The 23,982-nt window shown below is 35.6% G+C and overlaps 1 protein-coding gene across 1 annotated transcript in view; it reads right to left on the bottom strand.

The window, feature by feature from the left end:
• Positions 1 to 23,982, bottom strand: part of LOC150108186 (large ribosomal subunit protein eL19-like) — a 91,259-nt gene that overhangs the window by 51,180 nt on the left and 16,097 nt on the right. The window contains exon 2 of the mRNA XM_090415641.1: positions 11,395 to 11,501. Coding sequence (XP_090271767.1) covers positions 11,395 to 11,501 — 107 coding nt within the window. The remainder of the gene's footprint in view (positions 1 to 11,394; positions 11,502 to 23,982) is intronic.

Here is a 23,982-nt window from a genome sequence, read left to right as displayed (position 1 = left end):
ATTTCTGCTGTGGAACGTTATTGTTTGTAAAAGAAACCTCTGCCTGTGCTGGACAATGCTCCTGGACATCCAACATCTTTAGATGACCTTCACCCTAATGTAAAGGTTGTATTTTTACCACCCAACACTACATTGTTATTACAGCTAATGGACCAGGAAGACATTTCTGCATTTAAGGCTTATCACTTACGGCAAGCATTCAGGACTACAGAAGATGATGTGACCTTGAGAGAGTTCTGAAAAAATAACATCCATGATGCCGTCAAAAACACTGCTGATTCTTGGGAGGAAGTGAAGCAATCAACAATTAACGGAGTGTGGAACAAATTGTGCCTTCAATTCTATGAGATCTTCGTGTCTTCACAGAAGACACCACCGAAGCCAGAAAAGTTGTGATGGATAGTGGCAATGCACTGCAATTGGACATCAATGAAAATGATGTCATTGATTTACCAAAGTCCCATTCACAAGAATTAAACAATGAAGACCTTATGGGGATAGAAGCAGCTGATAGAAAAACAAGAGTACGAAGAATCAGAAGATTCAGAGCCAAGAAATTTTACAACAAAAGAATTACCTAAAGCCTTTCAACTCATTGAAGCAGGATTTGCTAAGCTTGAGGAGCAAGATCCTAACATTCTGCAGTTTACCATGCAGTTAGTGAGAACATTAGCTGCTACAAGGCCATTTATGATGAAAGAAAAAAAAAAAAAAGCTGTGCAAACAACCCTAGATACCTTTTTCAAGAAACCGACTTCAGTGTTAAGTTCCCCGCCTCCAGAAATAGAATCAAATCCTCATTCTTTAGCACTATCTCCATCATCTTCTAATTAATGTTAGCCTACCTTCTTGCCTCAGAAATGCCTCTTCCAATAAGAAAGATATTGATGCAACCTTTAATATTCTTTTTTGAAATTTCTCCTATCTAAACTTTTTGTATGAGTTTGTTTTTTATGTTGTTTGTTTGAATTTGAACTAAAAGATAGAGTACAATAGCTTCTGTAACTTATTATTACAGTAGGGTATTGTTATTATTATCACAGAATTACAAGATCAATTACATAGCCGGGTGTTGTTACAGACCTGGTGGATCAGAGATGAAGAAATGCATCAGCAAATAGAAAATAGATGAGCGCGAAAGGAGTAACCATAATGGGAGACTTTAATCATCCGAATACTGATTGGGTAGCAGTAGAATCTCATGAGAAGAATGAAAATACATTTATTGAGCTGTTGTAGGACAACTTCTTCAAGCAGCAGGTGACAGAAGGAACTTGAAGGCAAAGAGTGTTAGATTTGATTATAGTGTCAGAGGACGTTTCAGTTGAAGACGTAACTATTCTGCCTCTGGTTGGTGACAGTGATTATGCTGTACTCGCTTTGGAAGTGACAAAGTTTATGAATGTTCCATTCAGGAAAGGTTACATGCTTAACTACAAAGCAGGAAATTATGACCAACCGAGGAGTATACTGAGTTCAGTGGAATGGGATCGGTTGCTGGATGTAAAGAATATCAGCAGTGCATGGGAAGCATTTAAACAATACTTAAATGATGTGATATCAGTATATGCCCCAAGAGTTCAGAGAATAAATAAGGTAGGGGCCAAATGGATGTGTAATCTTATTAAGCAAGACATTTGTTAAAAAAGGGACAAAGTGGAAGGAATGCCGTGTACATAAGGATGACGTCCATTATGAACATTATAAGCAGCAGGCCAGAATATTTACAACTATTGTACAGAAAGCAAAGTCTGAATATGAAAAGACAATGGCTCTGCATGTTAAGATGACCCACAAGAATTCTATTGATATGCTGCAATTAAAAGAAAGAATGAATATGAAAGAATAATTCTTCTAAATCCAGATAGCATGAGGGTTACAGGTGCAGAAGAGGTTGTTCAGTTAATGAGTGCCCATTTTGTTAAACGTCGCTATCAACCTGGTGCATGCAATATTGAGCTCACTATTACCTCTTCACTAGATGAAGAAACAGAGGTGTACGAGGACAAGGTGTTAGAGCTGTTGCACAAATTGAATAAAAATTCAGCAATAGGGACTGATGGGATATCAGCACTTGTGCTAAAAGTGTTAAGATGAACTGGTCATTCCTTTGACTAGGCTGTCAAAGATTCCACAGGAATGTATGGTAATTCCATTGCACAAGGGTGGTGCATGACCGATGTATCCAACTATCGACCAATTAGCATCTCAGAAGTAGTGGTGAAGATTTTGGAAAAACTGGTTACGGTTCGTATTCAGAAATGGGTTGACAATGAATCTCTAATTTATAATGAACAACATAGGTTTACTAAGGGAAGGTCATATTTTAGCAACTTGCTCACATTCTATAATAATGTTACCACTGAACTAGATAAGGGAAGGATACACTATGATAGACTGTTGCATAAATTGGAGGAAATGGGTTTGGGTTAGTTATAGAATATTAGCATGGATAAGATGATGGCTGACTGACAGATATCAAAATGTGTTATACAGAGGATGTGAGTCAGCAAGATTTACGGTAACTAGTGGTGTATCACACGGTTCAGTGTTTGGTTCACTGTTATTCAATCTGTACATTAATGATATTGGGAAGGATTTGACAAGCGACATACAGCTATTTGCTGATGATGCAAAAATAGGTAGGGTAATCAGAAATGCCGTTGACATGCAGTGCTTGCAGAATGATTTGAATACGCTGGAATTGCGGGCATGAGAAAATGGGTGTCAGTTAATGTAAAGTCATTCACTTCAGCGTGATTAGATATTCAATGTTGTATTATATTGGTGGGTTTAGGTCAGAATAAACTGATGAGACTAGGTATCTTGGATGGTTGGTAGATAAGAAGTTAAAGTTCAGGAGCCATGTGGCAAAGATTGCAAATGCAACTCAAAAGATAATTGCAATGCTGAAACGAATGTTCGCATGCCTCTTTACAAGGCCTTGATTAAGACCTAACTTGGACAATTGTGTGCAGGTCTGGTTTCTGTTGTGATTCTGATATATATATATATATATTTGAAAAAAAATATAGATTTAATGACTATAAGACCGAATTATCATATAAAGATTTTAATGATAAATACTACTAGTTTCGGCATATAGCAGCCTTCTTCAGCTATTTATAAAGGAAAAGAATACTAATAAACATTGAATTATTTAAACAAACTGGAAATTACAGGTACAAATTGCCTCACATAATCGATACATAAAAACGTTGTATTTTTTCAAGTTGTTCCAACTGGCGTGCCATTGTTTGTTGCAATTGTGCGTGCAGGTTCACGTGAACGCCAATATTGAATAACTGCAGCATGGCTATCTGGGATGTTATAACTTAAATTGTTGTTTAAGTGGACCAGGTTCAATAGGATTTCCCTTGATTCTACGATTTTCCTTTCAAACTCATCATCACAGCGAAAGATATTTTCTGATCTATTCCAGCAGACAGAGTGGCTTCGTTGGTCATCATTAGGATTATTTGAAAAAAGAACATGACTGGATAACGCAGTTGCATGAGATCTTTTGTAAGAGATGTCTCTCTTATGCTCTTCTATTCGTTGTTCAATAGATTTGTTAGTTTGACCAAAGTATGGGATATTGCAATCGCACCACAATTTATATACTCCAGGGTACTTAAGGTTGTGATGAGTAGGTTTTGGATGGCTGATTAGAGAATGGATTTTTGGAAGTGTGGTGAAGAAGGTCCTGATATTATATTTTTTAAGGACTTTAGCTATTTTCTTAGAGACTGTGCTAATGTATGGAATGGAAATGCTACCTTTAAAATTAATAGTCTCTGTTGTGCACTGCCTAGGAGGATTCAGAAGAAATTTCTTAATTGTTTTTTCAGAGTATCCATTTTGTTTAAAAATAAGAGTGAGGTGATTCATTTCTTTTTGTAGTTCATCTTGTTCATTTAAGAGCGAACGTGCTCTGTGTCTTAAGGTAGATATAATTCCAAGTTTTTGTGGTGGAAAATGATGAGAAAGATTATGCAGATATCTATTGGTATGCGTAGGTTTTCTGTACATAGAGATTTTTAATCTTTCAGAGCATCGTGTAAGCATAACATCCAAGAAAGGTAAGGAGTTATTATTTTCTAGATCAGCAGTAAATTTTATATTAGGATGTTGGATGTTTAGATGACGAAGAAAATCTGTGAGAGATGTGTGCCCGTGATTCCAAATAATGAATATATCATCAACATATCTTTTCCAAACTTTTGGTTTAAATGAGAATGAAGATATGGCTTTCTTTTCAAAATCTTCAAGGAAGATGTTAGCTAGCACTGGGGACAAAGGGTTGCTCATTGCCAGGCCTTGTTTTTGTTGGTAAATGGAGTCCTGATATCTGAAGTAACCAGAATGAATGCAATGCTTTAATAAAGTGAACATTTTTTTAGATAATTTGTCCTGTAGTAATGTAAGTACCTCGTCCGTAGGAACGTTAGTAAATAAAGATATAATGTCAAAACTAGCTAGAATGTCATTTTCATCGATGGGAATATCTTTAATATGAGAAACAAAATCCGTGGTGTTTTTGATGAAAGATGAAGATTTATTGGAGAAACACTTGAGGTACTTTGCTAAATATTTTGAAAGTTTATATGTAGGTGAATCAGTTCCTTCCACAATTGGGCGAAGAGGGATGTTTTCTTTATGAATTTTTGGAACTCCATAGATGCGTGGGATGAGAGGATGTAGAGAGCGTAATGAGAGGCGAATATTATGAGGAAGTTCACTCGCAGTCTTTAACAAGTTGTTTGTACGGTTTTGTAATTCTCTTGTAGGATCTTCCTGAAGAATTTAATATATTGAACTATCTTCAAGTAATTGAAGCATTTTGTTGTGGTAATCTTCAGAGTTGAGGATGACCATAGAGTTGCCTTTATCTGCAGGTAAAATAATAATGTTACTGTTCTGTTTTAGATTTTTTAGGGCTTTTCTTTCAGCCACTGAAATATTATCTGTTGGAGGTTTGGCATTATTTATAATGAAAATCGATTCAATACGAAGAAGTTTCGCCAAATGATTAGGAATGAGTGAACTTGCCTTTTCTATTTTTGTAGGAAGAGATTCTTTAGGGATAAATTTTGGTGAGGGAATAAAATTGAGACCTTTGCTAAGAATATCCGTTTCTGCATCCGTTAACATATGAGAAGATTTGTTCACGACAACCTTTTCAGGATTAATACGGGCATCACTATGACCAGATCTGTTTTGTGTCCTTATTAGATTATTAAATTTCTTGATAAGAGTATATTTATTCTTGTTTTGCATTCGTGTGGCTTGTGCTTCACTGTTAATGATAAAATCATGTAAGTTAACATTATCCATAATTTCTTCAAGTTTTTGAGTTAAAGATCTTTTAGTGCTGAACAAAAAAGCTAAACAATGTTTTGTGTCTGTAATTCTTTCGCTGAAGAGATCCATCTTAGCTTTAAGATAGATTCTTTTAGCGTGTTCCGTTGTTATCTTTTCTTTAAAAGAGATGAAATTGGGAAAAACTGTATGGAACTTACAACGTTTGAGGAACAGTAACCTGTTTATTTTCAATCCTATTTTCTTCAATGATATTTTAAAATTCCTTTGTATGTTCATTAGAGACGCCTCGTCATTTAGGCTATAGATGTGATGATCAGCTTTTACTCGGTTGTTATACATTTGAAAAAAATATAGATTTAATGACTATAAGACCGAGATAACATATAAAGATTTTAATGATAAATACTACTAGTTTCGGCATATAGCAGCCTTCTTCAGGTATTTATAAAGGAAAATAATACTAATAAACATTGAATTATTTAAACAAACTGGAAATTACAGGTACAAATTGCCTCACATAATCGATACATAAAAACGTTTTTTTTTTTTCAAGTTGTTCCAACTGGCATGCCATTTCAACAATGGCATGCCAGTTGGAACAGATATCAGCTGTGCTGACCTGCTTCAGAATTACGAACCATAAACTCACTGCCACCCTCCCATCTTATCAGATATCAGCCGTGCGCTGACCCGCCTCGGAATAACGAGCCTGTAACCCATGTGGAAGGGGGGGGCATACGCGACTGGGGAACACCACAGTCACGTATGCCCCCCAGAAAACCAGAAACGTAGAAGGAACTAAGAGAGAGTCCACCCCCGTGAGTTCGTTTTTAAACTCTTCTATGGCGCCCTCTTCCGTACTCCAAGCTTGTCTATGACGCCTTCCAATTGGCTGTCACCTCCTTGCTGAACGAGGATTGCTCTCTTCAGGGAATGTGAAATTCAAGCGCCTTCCATGAATGCCTACTCATCGTTCATTATGTCATCTTTGGTGGTCACACAGCAACCTTTGTACTTTCGTTCGCACGACAATACGCGATTTTATACATGGCATAGTTTAATATTGGTGCTTTTGAAAGTTTAAGATTTCCATCTATTTTAGACAATACTTGAAACATAGTACAATCTAATACTTATTTCCTTCTTCAATTTCATTTTAATTTAGGATTCAATTTCTTCCTTTATATTTTAATTCCCTTCTTAAGCAAAGTTAACGTCTGCATTTTTACATATTATGTCTGCTTTGCCAAGAATACAAGTGTGCTTTTGCTTGATATGGTTGTTCTTGTTAAATCTTGAATGGAGCAGTTCTATTCTTGATAGAACCATCATTCAAGATCTAACACCATACATGTGCTTTTCATCAGGGATCCAAGTTACATACAAATGCAACTTAAAGACGTTCTCAGGAACGTATCTCGTTCATAATCTGGGGACTGCCTGTATACAAACATTATTCAAGAAGAATGAAAGTATGTGAAACCAAACCTTGGATTCTCAATGGCAAATTCTGAAGAAAATACTGACTCAGTAGGGAGGTATGCTGTGAATTTTACATGACAGGAGTAGAGCTCTCAGGGTCCCAAACTATGTGAAAATTACAGAAAGTGTTGCATTGTTCCTTTACCAGGATAAAAGACCCAAAGAAAGACAAAATCTAGGAATGATACAGTAAAAAATGCTTTAGAAGACAAAAATACAAGATCTGAGAATATTGGAGTCTTGACAGATAAGAGATTCATTTGAGGGACAACTGTCGATAGAAAGTTAGTAATGATGCAACTTTTCGAGTAAATACGGTATGATAGTACCATATTTACTCGAAAAGTTTTTATGTGCTTTGTTGTTGAGTTGCACGATCTTCTGTCAATAATGCACTAATCATATGCATAGAGATCTTACCCTGAAATGCAAACCAACTTTTGGACGTGAAGACCAATGTGGCCATTATTCCTGGTAGTCTTACACCTTGTCTACAGCCTTTGGATGTATTGGGCACTATGTACGAAAATTCTGCATGAAGTGGATGGCAGTCGGCAGCTATGACCTGAATCTGGCAAGGAAGATTAAGAGACGATCATTAGAACTGTTGTGTAACTGGATTTTGAGAGTTTGGGACATGATTTCGCAAGAAATAACTGCCGAGAGTTTTTTAAAAACCGGCATTTCTAATGCCTTCGATTGGAGCAAAGATGACGTTATTTGGGTAGATTACCTTGACAATCACAGAAGAAAAGCGCTCTCAAGACCAGAAGTAGCAATAGAGAATAGCCGATTCTTGGTAAGTCAGACCCATTTTAATTTTTTTTTAAAATCATGGTGATCTTACGATTCTGAAATGATAAAAGGACAAGTAATAATGAAACTGTTTTAATTTAATTACAAATTACATTTTAATTTAATTACAGAAGCATTATTGCTAAATATTCAAATATATTGCTTGATGAAGGTGAGCGGCCGGCATGTAACTAACGTTGATAATTAAAATTTAAATGCATTCATTTCATAAATAATGTAAGCAATTATAAATTATAATGAATACTGAGGATTTAATTATAAATGGCGATTTAATTTTTTCCTGAAAAACTAGTTTCCGAAAATCTCCGCATAGCATATATCTCGCATCACGATTTTTTAACTTTAATTTTGGAGAGAAAAAAAGTGAGAGTTATATTCGAGTAAATATAATATCCTGTACACTCCCCTTCAGGATACATGTCAGGAATCTGATAATGTGTTCCAGGTAAAATTCATGAAAGAATACTTGTGAAGAGACTAACAAATGTAGAAGAGAAACATGGAGAAGAACAATCTGGGTTCAGGCAATATAGTGGCCATAAGAATCAGATTTTCACTTTATGACAAATAGTCAAAAAATATAACAAGATACTTGAGTTGTGTTGATATGGAAAAAGCATATGAATAGGTGCCAAGAAAAATCTTTTTAAACTATTTTTAAATTATGGTTATACGGGGCATGTTATACAGAGAAATACATAGTTTCTAAGTTATAAGTGAACAGTTAGAATTGAAGGAAGATAGTTTGGTCTAAAATCAGGTGTAAGACAACTCCACTCTTATTCATCGCTATGTGAATCACATTATCAAAGAAAGTGGCATCAAATCTGATATCAGAATCCGAGATGTTAAACTTAATTCTTTTGCTTCATGCAGATGATATACTTCTAAAGAAATCCAGTGCATGTCACCAGGATTTTTTACTAAACTGAATAATAGTTTTAACATATTCAGCATAAAAATGATCAATGAAAAGACCAAAACTAGGAGAATAGGTAGGAAAATGGAAAATTTCAACTGCATTCTGGGCCTGGCTCCCACTGAAAAGACCTCAATAAAGGTCGAAACTAGTCTGGGTAGTGGCCAATCCCTTAATGCATAACAGTATATATACACATCCACAAGGAGATATGTTTTGCATTATGGGAGATACTGGGATAGAAGTGTTGGTAGCTTGCTCCACCTTTGCTACGAGTTGCCTGGTGTTGTACTACTTACCCAGGTAAGATAGTACAACACTATATTCAGTCCTGAAGATATTTTCAGGCACAAACTTTGTTTGCTCTCACTGGGATAAAGGATTAAACTAAATTTATCATATTGCATTCTCAACAGAAAACCTACAGAACACAAGTAAAATGCTAAACCACTATACAAGACAGTCAATGTTCAAAACAATTTTAACTTTTGTATCTGATAGTTTGGCTAGAAATAAAGCACAGAAACAATTAAAGGAAAACAGATGACATTAATGGCAGAATCATATTAAAAATGAAGATATTAAAGAACATGACACTGTTGGTATTAGAGAATATGTGAGCAAAGAGTCACTCAGAAAAAACAGGACAGGTTATCACAACAAGTATTTGTTGTCAAGATGTGTACGATAAAGATCCAGAAGAAAAACCAAGATCTAGATTGATTGATGTAGTCAATCAATCTAGATCAGTCAGAAATATTTATGATGATACCAAAATGCTAACGAATTATACACTAATTTGGAGGAAAATTGCTGACAATAGATTAGTAATGTAAACTTAATTATGTAGTGCTGTCATTCTGTGACATTTCCTGATATGTACCCTTGAGGGTACATATCAGGAAATCAATGATGAATTTTTGTAATTCTAGAGTTGATTCACTATGAGAGGGAGAAAAAAAAAGACAGGTTTTGAAAAATTTTATTATTGTAGAAAGTTTTTCTCCACTGGGTTACAAAGTAAATTAAAGTTACAAGTGAGGAAAAAAAAAACTTTCTATAACTATCTTTGATGTAGAATATTTTAATAATAAGATGATACACCATTTTTACAACTTATACATGGGGAAATATATGAGTTATGCATTAATCTATCTTGGTAACTTCCTGGGTCTGGCTTCCACTGATGAGACCTCGATACAGGTCAAAACCAGCCTGGGTAACAATCTTTCCCATCATACATAGCAATATATACCTCCAAAAGGATGTGTACTTTGTGTTATGGATTACTATAGCTAAATCATGAAGGTACTAGAGCAAATACTGGTTGTTTATACTTGGGTAAACGATTATATAGGAACATAATTTCTTGGAAACTATGAGGGTTGTTTGAAAAGCTTGGTAAAAAAATAAGTTAAACACATTTATTTTTTGGAAAAAAATCACCTTTATTTCTCAACATAGTCTCCATCGGGGTCTACACGTTTGGTCCATTAAGTTTCCAATTTTTTAATCTCATCTAAAAAGCAGGATTTGTCAAATTGTGCAAAATAGTCATTGGCAGCCTTGATGACATCCTCATTCAAAGAAATTTCTTCCGGTTGAGCCACGTCTGGAGAATATGGTGGATGTGGAACCAATTCGAACCTCAATCATGCAATTTTGGCATTGCAATGGCCAATGTGTGGGCGGTGCACTGTCTTGATGAAAGAGCACTTTTTTGTGCACCAATCTTGGCCGTTTTTTTTTTTCAGTTCTTTTAAACGGTCCAATAACGACGCATAATAGACGTCTGTTATTGTCTTACTCCAAAAACATTGGCCATCACCTTCCCAGCTAACAAAACAGTCTTCGCTTTTTTTTTTTTTGTGCTCTTTCACCAGGCATTGTCCATTGTTTTGACTGCTGCTTAGACTCAGGTGTGTAGTGGTGGTGGTGGTGGATCCAAGTTTTCTTCTACAGTCAGAAATCTACACAAAAAATTCTGCGAATTGCAATTAAACATCACCAAACACTGCGCTGAAATGTTTTTCGCATGCATTTTTGATCAACAGTCAACAATCATGTCATCCATCATGCACACAGCTTTTTCATGCAGGATATTATACACCCATTCAGTTGAGATGCCTACAATCTCACACACTTTCACTCGGCAGTCTTCCACGATACCATGGAGTTTGTCAATCATTTCCTTCGTAGTGACCTCAGGCAGGCGTCCGGGAGAGCGCTTCATCTTTGAGGACTTACGACCATGTTTAAACTCATTTATCCAAAAATTAATAATCTTTAATGCTGGTGCAGAGTTCCCATGAACTGCATTTAACTCGGCTTTGATCTGCACGACCACCCACTTCTTCAAATAAAAGTGTTTTATCACTGCATGAAACTTGTTTTTCTCTATTTTTATGAAAAATGCCAACATGGTCATTTTAAATGTTTGCCAAATGAGAACTACATGTCGCATGTGGCTAAAATTTTGCCCGGGGTCATGAAAAAGATGATACGTGCCAATACTGGTATGAATGAATGAATTGTGTCGCCGTCTATTGGAAATTTACCAAACTTTTCAAACAACTCTCGTACATAAATAGTATGAGGTTAGATTTCATGTATAAGTCATCAAAAAAAATAATACAAAATCATCGAAACTCATGAAATCCCATTAATATTACCAATATTATTCTAAGAGGTAATGAACTTGGAATGGAAATAATGTTACATGCTCGTTATAAGCAATTCTATTAAAGATGAACTGCATAATAAATTAGCTTCTAATGTCCTCACATTTTTCTGAATTTAAAATTGACTGAATGGAAGAGATGTTTTCATAATCTATTTTGAACATCACTCACGTGAATTGGCATTGGCAATTTCATTTGCTTCATTAGGATCAAGCCACACTTTTTTGCATCCACACTTGAGAACAGCTGCTGCAAGTCTTTTCTGAAGTCGTAATGAACTACATTAATAACAAATTGAATTATGATTGACGTGTATTACTATCTCTCATTTAAAACATATGATATAATATATATATATAGATAGATACACACACACTACTGGCGTAGAAGACTTAATTTTATATATATCACACCCACACAAAAGGTAGTAAAATTCAAAAGCATCAGTGTGTACATGTATGGTCAACATACATATAAACAAGAAAACAGAATTATATCCTATTTTCATGCAATGCAGAGGAAAATTTTAATTTTGCAAGAAAATAAATACAAAAATTAACCTCTAATTTTACCTAATAGTTTATATGTGCTCCTCTGTTCCTAATAAGCTCATTAATTTTCTTAGGCATGGACTCTACTAATGTAGAATACATTTTTCTTATTTCTGCATCTCGAAATCATACTTTCATAATGGATTGCATCGAGTTATCCTTTGTATCACAATTTAATTTTTCAAGTCTCTTTTTCACCATGGCCTACAAATTTTCTATTGGGTTAATGTTAGAATTACCTGGCCACTGAAGCAATTGGATGTTGTGATTTTTGAGGAACCCTTTCACTTTTTTTGGAAGTGTGGCACAGAGCAAGACCCTGTTGGAAGATGAAGTCTTTGTCTTTCTGGATCTGTGAGACTACTCTTTTCTACAATATTTTTATATTGGTCACTTTTCATCATACTGTTAACAGGCACAAGTGATCTGGACATAATAAAACAACTCCAGAACATCTTTTTAGCTAAGTGTTTAGAAGCTTGTTGAGGTGGGCGGAACTCTTCTCAGCCGCTGATTTATGAACATAGGGTACTCACTTTCTTTTGACAAAGAAATTGCTGTCATTTGAGAATATGACCTTCTTCAACTTCACAACAGTCCAATGTTTGTACACTTTTGCCCACTGGAGCCTCTTTTTCTGCACAGCGTTTGTCAAGAATTATTTCTTTTTTGGTCTGTGAGCAGCCCCCTGTTTCCAACAATCTTCGATGGACTGTCATGTCAGAAATGTTAATCCCACTAGCTGCCAAGTCTCTATTTAAGTCTACAGCAGAGAATCTTGAATTCATTTTGCTTTTCCTAACTAGCAAACGATCTTGAGTAAGTGTGGTTTCTTTTTTTGCCCACATTTTCCTTTTCTGTTGGGAGAAAAGGTTGCATTAAAGGTACCCAAACCAACACTACACTCATTGGCAATTTGTCTTTGAGTCATGGATGTGTGTTGATAAAGAGTACATATTTTTGAATGCTTTCTTGGAGATGCATCCATTTTATAGCTACACAAAATGAATAAAGCAATACGAATGTCAATTTGTTTACACTATTAATAAACATCATAAACAGTTAAAACACGCAGCACCAACCAAAATAGTGAACTAAAACCAAAAAGTTGATGAAAATTCAGCTTGTTCAGATTAATTTGTTTGCAGTATATATATATAAAACTGTCTTCTACTCAACTCTTTCCATTATATTTCTAACTCAAGAACATCATTATGGTTACCATATCTCATGAACTTAGACATAAGTTTACTTTTAAATATCCATCCCCTGTGGAGAGTGAGTGGAAGAATGCATTGTCAAATTGGTTATGAGTTCCCTGACAGTGAATAGATTCAACAGACAGAGAGATGATAGGATTTGTGTGTACGATGGTTGATTTGGGTCTCCAGACTCCATGGATATGCCGTAAATAATAATAATAAAAAACCCATTCCTTGTTTACATGTTTAGTTTTCAAGATTTATTTATTTATTTACTAATCCTAAACATAAGTTTTTCAACATATAGTACAGTGGCACTGTTGATAAAAAAAAAAACCTTGTTAAAACTAGATTTGAAGACTAGGCTATATAATCTTTAGGAAATAGAAGAAGAAAGAGTTCTAAAAGGCAATTTAAGAAATGATGGAGAAAATTTTGTTATGTGAGCATGTAGATGGAGTGCTGAATAGTTCGTGTGCGTGTTTTAATTTGACAGTCATAATGAAGATGCCCGTGATACTACGATCTATACTATGTTTCACTAATGTCTGTTTTAAATGATTTAGAGGACAGCCAGGGAATTACTAATAACAATTTTGATGAATAGCTACCTGGTAATATAGCAATGCTTCAAATAACCAGCTGCAGTGGAAATTCAATATGCTGGTCAGATAACTGAAAAGTCAGTACAGTTAGATGGTGGTGTACCAGAAATTAGCTGACACACTAACCATTCAAGGATCAGTGAATGGAAGTAAAGTGATATGAGAAAGAGAGAGAGAGAGGAATGGATCATTAATCAATCTATGTGGTTCATAATAGATGTGCACTTATCAATTGTTAAACCAAATGTCTCAGCTTGAAGTTTATGTTGCAAAGTCTCATTGAATACTTGTTTCCTAATTTTGTCTGCTCATTCCATAGTAATATTTCTTGTTTGAAGATTTAGGAATACCACTATATCCTTTTGTGATTAATAACTTTCACAGATCTTCAGATGTACAAAATATACTAAAGGGGAATCCATCCAGTCCTATCTTATAGTGCTACAGTAGCAGAAAAAATCATCAGCTGTTTTACTAAAATATGTAACTATTGACCAAGAATCCAAATCAATCTTAACATCAGTAATTTTAGTTGTATCATTTATTTTTTTTCTTTCTCTCTTTTTAATAAGTTAATTTTGTGATGATTATGTAAGCTGCTAGTACTTCCACCGACTGCTGTGATTTTTTTTTTTTTTGAGCACTATTTACATGCACCAGCATCTCCTGTTTCAGTACATCTACAATAAAACCACTGTCAATTTTTGTCCATGGCTAAAAATAAACTCCCTTTTCAATATTTCCTTTTATCAAATATCAAGCTACATGAAATATATCAGGGGTTTTCAACCTGTCGATCGTGGAGCGATTTTTGGTCGATCTCTTGTGCATTCCTCCTTATTTACAAATTTAATTAAAACTGAAAACATAATATTTTATTCATCGTTATTTTGTATTATTTTTTAATTCGCTTTAAGTGTATTGCTATTGTTTATTTATTTTTTGTTTCCAAGATTTATTAATTTATTTGCTAATCCTAAACATAAGTTTTTCAACATATAGTATATTGGCACTGTTGATAAAAAAACCTTGTTAAAACTAGATTCGAAGACCAGGCTACATAATCTTTAGAAAATAGAAGAAGAAAGACTTCTAAAAGGCAATTTAAGGAACGATGGAGAAAATTTTGTTATGTGAGCATGTAGATGGAGTGCTGAATAGTTCGTGTGTGTGTTTTAATTTGACAGTCATAATGAAGATGCCAGTGATACTATGATCTATATTATGCTTCACTAATGTCTGTTTTAAATGATTTAGAAGACAGCCAGGGAATTACTAATAACAATTTTGATGAATAGCTACCTGGTAATATAGCAATGCTTCAAACAAATAAATTGTATTTATTGAACATGTTAAGCTCAATAAATACAATCAAATCAGTAATTTTCTTATAAATCCAGGTAAATGAATTAATTTGGATCAGTGGAAGTCAAACTGCGAGCCAAGTGAATACGATTATAAGCAAAGTGTAAAAACTCGATTGCAGCTTAAATATTAAATATTGCAAAGCACATTACATCGATTTTTTACTTAGGTTAAGTCCCATGTGAATATTGTAAAAAAATAAACTTTGTTTGTCTCGGTATAGTTTGTATTAGATGTTTTTGTAAATAACTCTTTTGAAGCTAACTGTATATACCACTTTAATAAGAATATGTTAGTGTTAAAAACAAAGGCAATTGTTTTTGTCACCAAAGCTGTACATGGCGGCATTAGAAAGATTGTTATTGAAACTTGTATGTATAAGAAAGGCATGCAGGCTCTAAGTGTAAACATCTCCGAAGTCAATCAGAAAGAGTTCAAACAACTTTCCGATGGCCGGCAACTTACAATCAAAAGAAAGCGGAGAAGAACCAAAGGCATGCCCAACTTGAAACTTAAGATGAAAGACTCATACCGATTCTTTGGGGGTCACCAAAGTTCATGTGAGGTCTCAGAGGAGACCTAATAAAAAGGGAGTGAAGCAAGTAGAAGGGGTCTTGGTTCCAGAATTGCTGTCAGAGAGGAGGCTGCCCGGTCCAGAGTCACCATCAGAGAGGCTGCCCGGATCCACATTGCTTGAGAGAGGAGTTTCCCGCTTCAAGATAGAAGCTTCTCAGTTCGAGACATCGCTAGTGAGAAACTACTTCTAGGCCCCAGAAATTGCCAGAGAAAAGTTTCCAGGCCAGGTTAACATCAGACATTCACCAGTGTGTTGCGTTTTCATTACAATTTGATGAATCAAACGACTTCACTGATATTGCTCAGTTAATGGTATTTATTCGCATGGTATTTCAAGATTATTCAAGTAAAGAACTTTTGAAAATTATACCATTATTGGGAAGGATTAGGGGAGAAGACTTTTTTTCGGCATTTGATGAATTTGTGAAACAACATAAAACTTCTGCTTTTTAAACTTGTGTCTATTACTACTGATGGTGCTCCTGCAATAATAGATAGCAAATCAGGCTTCATTTCATTATGTAAAAACGATGACAAATATCCAGATTTTTTAATGTACCACTGTTTTATTCACCAACAAGTACTGTGCAGTAAAAGATTAAACACAAAAGATGTTTTGGATATTACATTTAAAATTGTAAATTCAGTTCGAGGAAAAGCCCTGCAATGGCGGTTATTTAAATTACAGTCAGATGATGATAGGGAACTTCTGTTGTACAATAATGTTCGCTGGCTCAGCAGAAGTCAAATTTTAGAAAGATTTCTTGCATTAATTAATGATATAAAAAATTTTCTTGATGAAAAAGGAGATATTTATCCACAATTGAGTGATAAACGATGGTTGTTATGCTTATCATTTTTAGTAGATTTCTGTACGAAATTAAGCAATTTAAATTTAGTTACATGGTAGAGATAAAAATTTAATTGACATGTTAAGTTCAATAAAAACTTTCCAACAATACTTACTTTTATTAAAGAAAAATATAAATGACCGCAAATTTAGACATCTCCCATATTTATTAAACTTTTTTGAACAAAATCAAGAAATGGTTCGCTATGATTTAAAAGAATTTATTCGTGAAATAGAATTAGTTGAGGAAGAAATAAATTCAAGATTTAAAGATTTTAATAAAACTGAAATGATTGTATCTTTTATCAATAATCCATTTTAAGAAAACTTGAACATTACAGAAATTTCAAATAAAATTAGTGGGCTGTTTGATATAAACCAAGCTGAAGTAGAACTTGAGATAATAAACATTTAGAATAGTTTACATTTAAAATCAGTAAACAGTGAAGTCATTTGGAAGTATGCACATGAAAAATTCCCAATATTAACTGATATTGCACAAAAAATTCTGTCGTGTTTCAGATCGACATACTTGTCAGAATCCGCTTTTTCAAATATGACCGTCATAAAAAATCAATTAAGAAACCAAATTACAAATGATCATTTGGATGATTGTCTGCGATTGGCCACTTCTTCATATCAACTTGACTATGAAAATATTGCGAGGTCCAAACAATGCCAAATTTCACATTAACTTCTTTTTTTTTTTTTTTTTTCCAGTCAACCAGCATTTCCTGTAACTTGTGAGTTTGTAATCAATCTGTTGTTTTTTTCTAACTTTGGTTTCCAAAATAGAGAAATTACACACACAACTCATCATATGACGAATTCAATGTCTCTGCACTCAATACAGAGCCTCTATAGCTCAGTCAGTATAGATGAAGTCTCATACAGAAGCGGAAGTTTTTTTCCTCCCAGTAACTCAGGTTTCATCCCTCAAAACAGGCAAACCATTCCCGTGAATATACACGGCTACAGTCATAAAATATATTACGGCAAGAAAGGCAATGGAAAACAACTTTGTTCATAATCGTTTCCCTAGTATGGTAGCATATCCCACCAGCCATATAGCTGGAATAGGATAGGATAAGCACTCAATACACATCAAGGCAGTGTATTCAAATCATCCACCACTCTCCATGCAAAAAGTCATACCCCCCTCATCCCCATATACAGTTTCCAAAGATAGCCTCTTGTTTTATCCCTGACTCCAGCTGTTCTTTGAAAAATCTCATAATTGCCTCTTACCAACTTATATGTCCTGATCATGTCTCTACTCCTGCTTCTATCCACTAAGCTCTGCGATTTGCATTCCCTCAATATGTCCTCATACTCAACCCACAGGCCCAAAACTGACTTTGGTTCAAATCATCCACCACTCTCCATGCAAAAAGTCATAACCCTCATCCCCATATACAGTTTCCAAAGATAGCCTCTTGTTTTATCCCTGACTCCAGCTGTTCTTTGAAAAATCTCATCCACATTAATCTCATAATTACCTCTTACCAACTTATATGTCCTGATCATGTCTCTACTCCTGCTTCTATCCACTAAGCTCTGCAATTTGCATTCCCTCAATATGTCCTCATACTCAACCCACAGGCCCAAAACTGGCTTTGGTTCAATAATCTCTGAACCCTTTCCAACACTTCTTCATCCTTTTGAAAACCAGGCAACCAAATCTGTGCCCAGTAATTCAATGGAATCGTAACATCCTCACTTATATATATGTCAGTGTTCTCTGAATCACTGTCATAATCCAATTGCTGTCGACACAATTTTAGAAACTTCCCAAAATTTCAGGTCCCTATCCAGTCATCTCCAGACCTTTCATCTCCTCTAACATATTCCTACCAGTCTTATACTTTGCATCATATCTGTTTCCCTAATTTTAAAACTTTGCACTTTACTACACTGAACTAGCACCCCACTTCCTCTACACATATGCCTATTCACACTGTCTATTTAAATCCCCTTGCAAGGCTAAAATACCTGTTCTATTCATCAGAGCTCTCCTCAACTTTGAATCATATGCAAACAATTATACATCAGTATTCAAGTCCTTTCTGATGTCATTTTTCATATAAAATAAACAATAACAGCTCCAAAACAGACTCCTGAGGCAAAACCGGTAACATTCCTCTTCTGGAACATCGTTTCTCCATACATAACTGGCTGATACCAATCAGGCGGCCAATCCAGCACACTAATCTACCATCCAATCCCATCTGTTCCAATATAATTACTAGCTTGTCATGCAACAATCTATCAAAGGCCTTTGCAAAATCTAAATATACTAGTGCATGCATCCTCTTTATCCAACACATTTGTCACTTGTTATAATAAGCAGACTGTTAAAATGCAATCTTCCTTTAGCAAACCCATGCTGTCCATCAAAGATAACTCTACTTCTCAATCCTTGTCCTAACTAGCCTCTCTAACACCTTAACCAACTCCAGACAAACAGATTGGCCTGTAATTTGAAGCCTTAGTCTTATCATACTTTTAAGAAGTGAACAATTTTGCCCTCTTTCCACTTTGGGATTTGTGCCAAATTAAGACGTTAAAGCTTTTGTCAACTCCCTGGAACACTTCAAGATGTGTGGTGACATATCATCACATCCCATGGCCTTATTGACATCAAGTTGACTCAATTCCTCACTCATTCACGCATCATTCAGTTGGAGGCAATCATTTGACTAATATATAGCACACTAAGTGACTGTAATGTTAAAAATTTATGCAAGTCCTCTTGTTCACTCTCCATCATAGCTCCTCTTCCCATTTGCACTGCTCTCAGGTTCTGCATTATGTTACTTCAAACATCTCTACTATAGCCTCCTCAGTGGTTATCATTCTACCATCATCTGTGACCAACATCATCCTTACATAATTATTCTTTCCTTCTACTGGGCACATATTGAAAAAACTTCCAAGAATTTCTTTTGGCCTTATTTGCTAACTACTGCTACTCATACTGTACTTTTGATACCTTTACCAAGCAATTCACCTTCATTGCTTGCTCTTTGTACTGTTTGTGGAACTGATTATTGCCATTCATCTTGTGCTATCTTTTTTTTTTTTCTAGACTACATGATTCATCTCTTCTGTTATCATTCGTTTTATACCTACTTTTTTAATCTCCTGATCTTTGGAATACACTCGAACATTGTTTTTTCTAGATAGTTCCTGAGTATGGACCAAGCAGCATGGATTTCATTCCTATGATATAGCTGCAAGTCCTTCCTGAGCTTACCATAATCACCTGCTTTATACGAGGTAGGTTCCAAAAGTTTCTAGCCTGACATACAAAATTCATGCCAATTTTAAAATGCCGTGCATGACAGACAGCACTATTTATGGGGGAGGCAATCATTTGTACCAGTTTCAACTCTTTACCTGCATCATTCAGTTGGAGGCAATCATTTGACTAATATATAGCACACTAAGTGGCTGTAATGTTAAAAATTTAGTACCATGCTGTGATAAAATTTTTCACCAAAGAAGGGCTTTCTCTAAATGCTATCAAACAGTGATTGGATGGTGTTTGTGGGGAAGCTTCTTCATATTCCACCATGAAAGAATGGGCTAAGCAGTTTCACCTAGGAAGAGCGCATCGAAGATGATCCTCATGATGGTCAGCCTGTGGAAGTGAGACAGGAAAATGTCTCTCTTGTTGAGGAACTACTCAATGACAGAAGCTCAAGAAATCTCAGCAAGGTTGGGGATTTCTATAACAACCATCTTTTGCATCATTCACGAGAAGCTTCACATGAAGAAGGTCAATGCAAGGTGGATGCCCCAAATTCTCTCTTCAATTTAGAAGGAACATTGTGTGACCTGTTCTCACAAGTTTTTAGAGCTTTGCCAAGGTAATCAGAAAGAAGTGCTGGAATCCATTGGCACTGGGGATGAAACCATGGTCATTTATTATGATCCTCTTTCCAAAAGGGAATCCATGGAGTAGCATAAACCAGGTGAAACACTGCCAAAAAAAGCCAAGGTTACTCGGTCTACCAAGATCATGGAAATAATCTTTTGGAAGTGCTGGAGAATTCTCTTGATTGACTTCAAGGAAAGAAATACCATTGTGAATGCAGAATATTATGCTTCACTCCTGAACAAGCTGCATGATGCCATAAAGGAGAGGAGACAAGGAATATGATGAGTCATGGTGTTCACCTGCTTCATGACAATGCTCCAGTCCATATGGCTATTGTTGCAAAGGCTGCAGTGAATGATTGTGGCATCCAGGAGATTGAACACCCACCCTACAACCCAGATCTAGAACTCAGTTACTACTACCACCTCTACTTGAAAAAAAGAAGAAAGACCTTCAAGGAAGAAAATTTGTGGGTGACAACGAGGTGAAAGATGCAATTTTAGGCCATTTTGCAGACAAAAGTAGAAGGGCATTTTATCAAGAGCACAGAAAAGTTAATTCAAAGATGTGAAAAGTGTGTTGAAGTTGAAAATGGAGATTATGTTGAAAAGTGGTCAATTTCACCAAACTGGAGGGAGATATAACCCTTAATTTACAATAACATAAACTGATGAGATAATCAAATCAAAGACCTCTGATCCTCATATGCCCTCTGTTACATACTGCTCACGATAGTTGTCCCTCAACAACTGAAATTCATTCTCTTTGGTTCTAGATGCTATCTTCATTCCAGTCTATATTACTATAACTGGAATCACCCATAATGATTACCCTTTTATTAGCCAGACCAATTTGCATATACATTTCCTTCTCGGCACCTTTCACATTACCCAGTCTATAGCAACACCTGACTAAACATTTCGTCCTGTCCACCTCCAATTCACACCATATTGCTTCAAACCACCATCACTATTTGCTCCTTGCATCTTCAACTAAAATGGGCACAACTGGTCTGCTACCATTAACAGCCCACATGCACACTCTCTCTCTTTCTGCCCTTCATAAAAAGTACATATCCCCCCCATCTCTATTCCTGTCAAAATGTCATCCTCATCCAATGTCTCACTTACTGTGATAATTTTTGTGCAAATTAACTCAAAGCTACAATTCAACAGCCTCCTAACCTCCACCCTGATATTCTCACTGTTACCAAACAAATCATTTATGCAAACTATCACTACCAACTGTTTTCCTCATTTACTTCTCTTATCCAATACTTCAATCTCTTTGCTCATTCTACCTCCCAGAAAAACAAACTTTATTCACTTTTCACTCACCATCCCCTAATCATTGAATACCCATACAGGACTACTCTGGGCTCGTTTGATGTCTCTTTCAAAAGGCCATCTTTCATTCCAATCTTCTTCAAATTTCAATGGAAATCTGTAATTCTCAGTTCATTGCATTATGATTAATCACTTGCCTCATCTTTACCAACTCTGCTTCAATCTCTTCAGTTACTTTCTTATTGCCATTTATGCCAACCACATTCTTGTTAGATTGCAAGAGTGCTGTCTTACTGCTCACTGCTTACCATAATCATTAGCTAAAATCACCTTTCATGCATTCAACTGTGCCATCAACCCTGCTTACTTTCGTAGATACATTTATGATCTTTTGTCCACTACCACTCCCATTCAAAGACACACCATAAACCATACGCATGTTTCACTTCTTGCATACTCAAACTCTCTTATCTCTCCTATTAATTCTCTCCACATATATATCCCCAAAGCACATTGAATTCATGGCACCTCATCATTTTTGAAAAATGTACGAGAGTGGTCTGAAAAGTTCTTGGCCTAACAACGAAAAAAACGAATTTATAATTTCAAAATTATTTTTATTTTTCAACATAATCTCCCTTAAGACTAATACATTTTTTCAGCGATGCTCCAGCACCATTATTCCATCCCAGTAGTGGTTCTCAGTAAGATCTGCAAAATACCCCTCTACAGTTGTAATCATCGATTGATTTGAAGAAAAATGCTGAACAAGCTGAGTTTTTCTTCGAATGAGGAAACTAAAACTCTTCCAGTGAGGAAGAGTTTTAGTTTTGGGAAGAGATAGAAGTCAGAGGGCACCAAATCTGGGGAACAGGGTGGATGTTCCAAAAATTCAGTGCAGATCCCTTAATTTTCCCATTTCCAAAACACCCTTGTGGGCAGGTGCATTGCCCTGATGAAAGATAATTTTTTCTTCTGCAAACCAGGTATTTTCTCATGAAAATTCTAGTCTGGTTAAAAGATCGGAATAATATTCCCTGGTTATTGTTTTTCCCTTTTCAAGATAATTAATAAACAAAATGCCTTTAGTATCCCAAAACACCGATGCCATGACCTTTCCTGCTGATGGAACCAACTTTGTCTTCTTTGGTGCTGAACAACTGGCTTCTGTCTACTGTTTGGATTCTGGTGTGTAATGGCAAATCCAAGTCTCATCCACAGTAATAAATGTAAAAATATAATAGTAAAAATCCACATGCACAAAATCAGTTTTATTCTTGTTAAAACGCTCCAAGCACTGTTCAGAGGTTTTCATGGGAGTGTGTTTTTGATCTGCTGTGAGCAAGCCTAGCACCCATCTTACACAAAGCCTTTTTCATTTGCAATTCTGCATGCAAAATATATCCTACACATTCTTTTGAAATGCCTATAGTCTCAGCAATTTCACACACTTTGACTCGCCGGTCATCCAATGCCATATTGTGCACTTGATCAATGATTTCTGGTGTTGTTACACTTTTTGGACGTCCTTCAAGTGGATCATCTTCAAGGCGTGTATGGCCACGTTTAAACTCAACAGCCCATTTCTTAATTGTTGAAAACGAAGGATAAGAGTGCCCATAAACTTTTATGAACTTTGAATGAATTTCTTTTGGCATTAAACTTTCTTTTACAAAGATTTTATAACCACACGATACTCAATTTTATCCATTTCAAGGGATACAGACAACACTTTTGCTTCAGATAGCTGTATAAAACAAATTACTTGATAGAATGACTTGCAAATTTCACATGGATGTTTATGACAGATGTACCAACTTAGAAAAGAAAAATCCTGCCAATAGTGTTGCCATCTATGGTCAAGGCTGAGACCTTTTCAGACGACCCTTGCATGGCTTTTGCATTGCTCTATGCCTCACAGTCATTTTGCTCACTCTTAAAGCCACACAGTAGAAACTCAAAAGAATCTAATACACTATTTTAACAATCGAACACCACCTTCCAATCACAGCTATATGAACACAGAGGACAGAGAGGGTAAACAATGGATCATTAAGAGAGAGAAAGAAAGCCAGCTTTACATAAGATTTAAACAAGGCAGAGATTATATTTCTTTCAAGTTCAGCCTATTTTTTCTGAAGTGCCCTGGATATCTGGATATGGGGAATAGTAATAGCATTACTGTAGTCTGTATGTTGAGAGGGATGAGAAGAATGGCTAATTTATTGATCTTTTTTGGCATTGTAACCATTGGACAGGAAAGTATGGTGAATAGAGGAGAAAGCAGAAAGGGAAGCCTGGGTAGAACACAGGTTGGAGTTTCTGTTTGCAAGTTTTCTAATGGCATCATATTGCTTGGGGAGGAGTGATAGAATGTGTAGTTATCCGCATTGTTGGTTTAACTGCAAACTGAGAAAAAATGGGTGCCACTGGGCAGATGT

Source organism: Typopeltis vanoorti, chromosome 3, assembly GCF_054136105.1.
Source record: "Typopeltis vanoorti isolate ZY-2024b chromosome 3, IOZ_Tvanoo_1.0, whole genome shotgun sequence".
In the NCBI taxonomy this organism is placed as follows: domain Eukaryota; kingdom Metazoa; phylum Arthropoda; class Arachnida; order Uropygi; family Thelyphonidae; genus Typopeltis; species Typopeltis vanoorti.
The sequence above is the reverse complement of the archived record's forward strand: the minus strand, read 5'-3'. Positions and strand labels throughout refer to the sequence as shown.